This window comes from Berghia stephanieae, chromosome 7 (assembly GCF_034508935.2).
Source record: "Berghia stephanieae isolate SIO BIC M18660-M18661 chromosome 7, UCSD_Bste_1.3, whole genome shotgun sequence".
Classification (NCBI taxonomy): domain Eukaryota; kingdom Metazoa; phylum Mollusca; class Gastropoda; order Nudibranchia; family Aeolidiidae; genus Berghia; species Berghia stephanieae.
Genome location: NC_088366.1, coordinates 40,645,746 through 40,650,745, shown reverse-complemented (window position 1 = coordinate 40,650,745; position 5,000 = coordinate 40,645,746). Strand labels below are relative to the sequence as shown.

Below are 5,000 nucleotides of genomic sequence, written 5' to 3'. Positions count from 1 at the left end.
GACCCCTTGTAAAGCGCTTTGAGCACGTTTAGTGGATATTGCGCTATATAAAAGCTCAATTTATGTGCGACTATGTGGTCGCTTTCGGATCGGAAGGTCCTGGATATTGCTCTATATGAAAGTTTAAGTTCAAAACATGCCATGCGAGCAGCGATGGCCTACGATCTCTCGAGTCATGTAGCTCATTGGCTAGAACACTAGCCTATTATGCAAACCAACTTGGTTCGACTCCACATTAGATCGGAATATTTTTTATGGCATTCTCGTAATCCAAAACACAGTTGTGTTGATCTAAATCCAAAATAGACCAGTTGCAAAGTTTTCACAATCTAATTGAAACGTAAACAGCCAGATGGATTTCATGTTATCATGAAAATTCATCTAATTCCGTGGCATATGTTAAGTGTGGTTTTGGGTAATATATTCTTTGCAGACCTCAAGCTACTCAGGCTCGCATGAGTACCACAAGGAGGAGCACAAGATTGTGTAAGAGCACTAGTACTAGTGCAGTCTTGAGGTCTGGCGTACTCGAATAAAACGCCTTTTTTCATTTTGACCAGAAAGCATCTATATATTATTTGGTTATATTAGAATAACTTTAAACTATAAATTAATTAAAATCGTTTTAAATCTGAAAAGGGATGAAATAATACCCTCTGACCACTCAACAGTCAATGGGTGGCTGGTTCTATTAGATTTTGCAGAGGGTATTTTGTGGCATACTAGCGTTTTAACAAAAGGGTAGCAAGCAATGCCTACGTTCCTTTAAAAGTTACAGATAGAGATAGAGAGAAAGCGAGCAAGAGGGAGAGAAAAGAAAAAAGAAAGAAAAGAGAGATAGATAGATAGATAGATAGATAGATAGATAGATAGATAGATAGATAGATAGATAGATAGATAGGTAGGTAGATATATATATAGATAGATAGATAGATAGATGAAGAGAGAGAGAGATAGATAGATAGATAGATAGATAGATAGATAGATAGATAGATAGATAGATAGAAGATAGAAGATAGATGAGAGAGAGAGAGAGAGAGAGAGAGAGAGAGAGAGAGAGAGAGAGAGAGAGAGAGAGAGAGAGAGAGAGAGAGAGAGAGAGTTAAAGGTTTAACGCTTAATGGAGTGTATTGATTTATGCACAATGCTCATTGTTTCAGGGGCCTTCCTCATCCCGTTTTTGTTTAGCCTCGTCATGTGTGGGATGCCCGTGTTTTTCCTGGAATCCGCTCTTGGGCAATTTCTTGGAAAAAGCTGCCTTCATACTTGGAGCATTTGCCCTTTACTCAAAGGTAATATTTATACGAAATGGCTATTCAGTATCAGATCCTGAAAAGCGCTTTGGCACTATTCGGTATCCATAGGGAACTTTTTTTTATAAAGAGAGTGAAAAGTGAGACAATCTCGGTTGCAATGTAAATAAACTTCTGACCTACTTCCAGATTGAACACGTGTAGTTACTGACAGTCCGATGTTTTTGTAACATAACTTGTCAACATTTTTGATAGTTTTTTTTTTTCTGCTACTAGTAAAAAGCCCGCAATTTCGCGGGGAAAGAACTATTTTCATTCGACATTGCCTGAATCATTTTCTTGATTATCTTGATTACGATTAGATGCACACTTTAATCGATGTGCTTGTCGCTGCCATGCTTTATTCGGCATGATTTTAGTTTATCAGTCAGTAGATATCAATATCAATAAGTCACAAGTCTTTACCACGCTTGACTTGGAAGGCCTTCTGAAAGCTCCTACAAAGGGAAACAACTGAAATAATATTCCCTCAACTAACCCCAATAAAAAATAAAACCTAGAGTACCTTTAACTAACCCTAATAGGAAAATAAATACCCTAGCATTATGACTAACCCAAATAGAAAAAAAAACCCTCGGACTGCTTTGCACTACCTTTCAATACTTCACAAATTAAAATGGCGGCCGAAAATAAAAACAATGGTCAAATTAGGAAATTTTAAACTTTCACAAATCAATCAAGGTTTGTTCTAGAGTTTTAAAAATGCTTCTATATGATGACAAATTGAATAAATAAACGCCTGACAAAAGATCAAGGGTGAAAATATAAACTGAAAGAATACTGGGGATGTAGGAGCTTTCGGAATATCTCCCCTTTACCTAACTTATGTGAGGTCAAATGAAAATCTGAAGCAGACGCGAAAAATATCAAGTTTGTTCGGGCTAGAAGCTAGACAGATACAATTGACAGTTTAGCGACAACGTTTAACTAAATTATATTTCCCAGGGCAATAATTATCACATCGATGGCATAAAAACGACCGTAATATCAGCAGTAATATTAATAGACGTTGTTAATCGGTGAAACTTGTTTAAAATTTGTGTAAATCCGAATACCTTCATTTGATCAAGTGAATAATATCACTATGAATGCCACGATTTGCTGAAAAAGGCCAACACACACACAAACACACACAAACGCACACACACACACACACACACACACACACAAACATACACGCAATACTCTTCAACAGTTGCAACGTCACTTCCTTCCTAATGACGCATGGTAACTTAGTAACACTGGCTCTAAACTATCGGAACAATGACGGACGCCGTAAGAAATATTTCTCTGGCGAGCATAAAAGCGTATCCAGAGGGAAAAAAAACACATAAATTTGGTCATGTTTTGACGTTTACACATTCTGATCACAAGGCATATGAAAAGTTCTAGCCAGCATGAAAAATAAAAAGTAATGATTTTCTTTGTTTAGAAACAAGATGGCCGCCGTTGCCGGGCGGCGTGACATCAGACCATTGAATCTTATTAGAACAAACTACTACATAACAACACTGATCACCGCTAAATCAACAACACAACGGAAGTAATAATAATACTTGATGTCATAAATAGATGACGCAAACTGACAACTTTTTACAGTGTCAAAATTAGTTGAATTTGAGTCTTAGTGTCGTCGGTACATATTTTATGATATCTGTTTGACTCAACGAACTTTCAAACTGACTTTAAATTATAAAAGGAAATCAAGTTATCTGTTTATCTATCTGTAAAAAATACATTTCTAATTTTCAAATCTTTCAGTAGAGTTGTGCGTCGTGTCATTTTTTTATTGACTCAAATAAGCACAATGTTCTCCACAATGCTATATTTTTTAAAGAAAGGATCGTGCACTGACATAGATTAAAACAATAAAATAAGAGTGACATTCAAACGATGCTTTTTAAATGTGTAAATAGACATGATTAAATGTCTCCATAAGTGGAATGAATCTGTGACGTAGTGGTTAGGCTGTTCGCCTCTGAACTGGGAGGAAAAGGTGTTTTGTTTCAATATTTCTTTATTACTTCTGTCGATTACTATTTTATAAACTTTATTTTAATCATTTTATTTAATCAAAATGTATTTTAATACTTATATAATATAATTGATCTTCTTTTTATATTGTTGTTATATTATTATTATTATTATTATTATTATTATTATTATTATTATTATTATTATTATTATTATTATTATTATTAACATTACTTGTGTTATTATTATTATTATTATTATTATTATTATTATTATTATATATTATTATATTATTATTATTATTATTATTATTATTATACATTGTTGTGTTGCGCCTGCCAGGCTGCTGTGTCGTTTACTCCGTTTCATTCGACATCTTTAATTGAAAGGAATTTACATTCAATTGGAATTTTTACATGTTCATATTTTTAAAAGGACAGTGCATCTTTTTTATATTTTTTTGTGGATTTTAATCAGTGACTTTTTACAACATTCTTATATTTATGACAACTATTTTAAACAAGAAGAAGTGGTCATCGCCATTTTCCACTCCGTCCATTTGTTGCTTTGATACGTCGACAACTAATCATAATACGGAGTTATAGTTAGACACCGAAGCTCGCCGACCGATCGACTTGCCCATCACGTGACCATTTTTTTTCTCGCGTCCTCTCGTCTAATCTCGTCACTCCGGAATAGAAAGAGGAGGCGTAGCTCATATGATATAACGCAATGAAAGTTCTGTCCGATGACGGGTGGGGGAATATCACCTCTCCAAAACTTACCTTATTTTATGAGATCTTGAGATTCTTATCCAATCATCGATTGCTGGTTTAACAGTTCGCGTGTGAACAGTTAGGAGATCATCTCTTGATTTATGGGCAGGCGGCTTTGCGTAAAGGCGGTGAGTGTTGTATACATCAAAGAGTACCGCTGACCGATGGGTAAATAGTGGTTGTGTAACCCAAAAGCCCTGCCGTCTCGACTGCAAGGTCTTGTATTTAATAGTTGCGTCACCATCTCAAGGCTCATGAATTAATTAGTGAGCTGATTCAAACAATGTGGTTTTCAAATTTATCATATACGTTATCATTTGGAAGCTACAGAGAAAGGTGTTTTAGTGTAATCCCTTTCACACACACGCGCGCGCGCGCGCACACACACACACACACACAAACATATACAAACAATACACAAACAATACACATCCCTGGTCATCTATTGCCTATATTGCCTATATAATGTTAATATATACATCCCATGCTGTTTGTCAGTACCCCCCCCCCCCCCACACACACACACACACACCCCCAACCATTTCCACCATCCAAGTACCAGCGGCCTTTTCTCTTTGATTTCGTATCATGGTCTACCCGAAGCCCAACACCTCGATCGTTTGTGGGTCACCCTCCCCCCCCCCCCCCCACCTTCCCCCGTAATCAATATATAATTTTCTCCCTGTATAGAGCGCCACATGCACAATTATATACTATTGAATGACACGGACCTTGCGTCTCCCCTAACACAAGCCAACAGCAACCCAAGCTATCCTCTATCACGTGACCTTAGATCCGATGCTGCATACCGCTTGAGAGTCTTCACTATCCAGATCTCGTTCATGGTCACGTGAGAAGGCTATATCCGTTCGGGTTCGGCGTTCGGCGTCTCGTTCGGCCCGATTTCGTTAAAAGCCTAATGTGTTACAACGGTTAC

General features: G+C 36.7%; 1 protein-coding gene across 1 annotated transcript in view; it reads left to right on the top strand.

The window, feature by feature from the left end:
• Positions 1 to 5,000, top strand: part of LOC144977229 (sodium-dependent proline transporter-like) — a 59,332-nt gene that overhangs the window by 2,687 nt on the left and 51,645 nt on the right. The window contains exon 2 of the mRNA XM_078922228.1: positions 1,161 to 1,292. Within this exon, the coding sequence (XP_078778354.1) occupies positions 1,161 to 1,292 (132 nt within the window). The remainder of the gene's footprint in view (positions 1 to 1,160; positions 1,293 to 5,000) is intronic.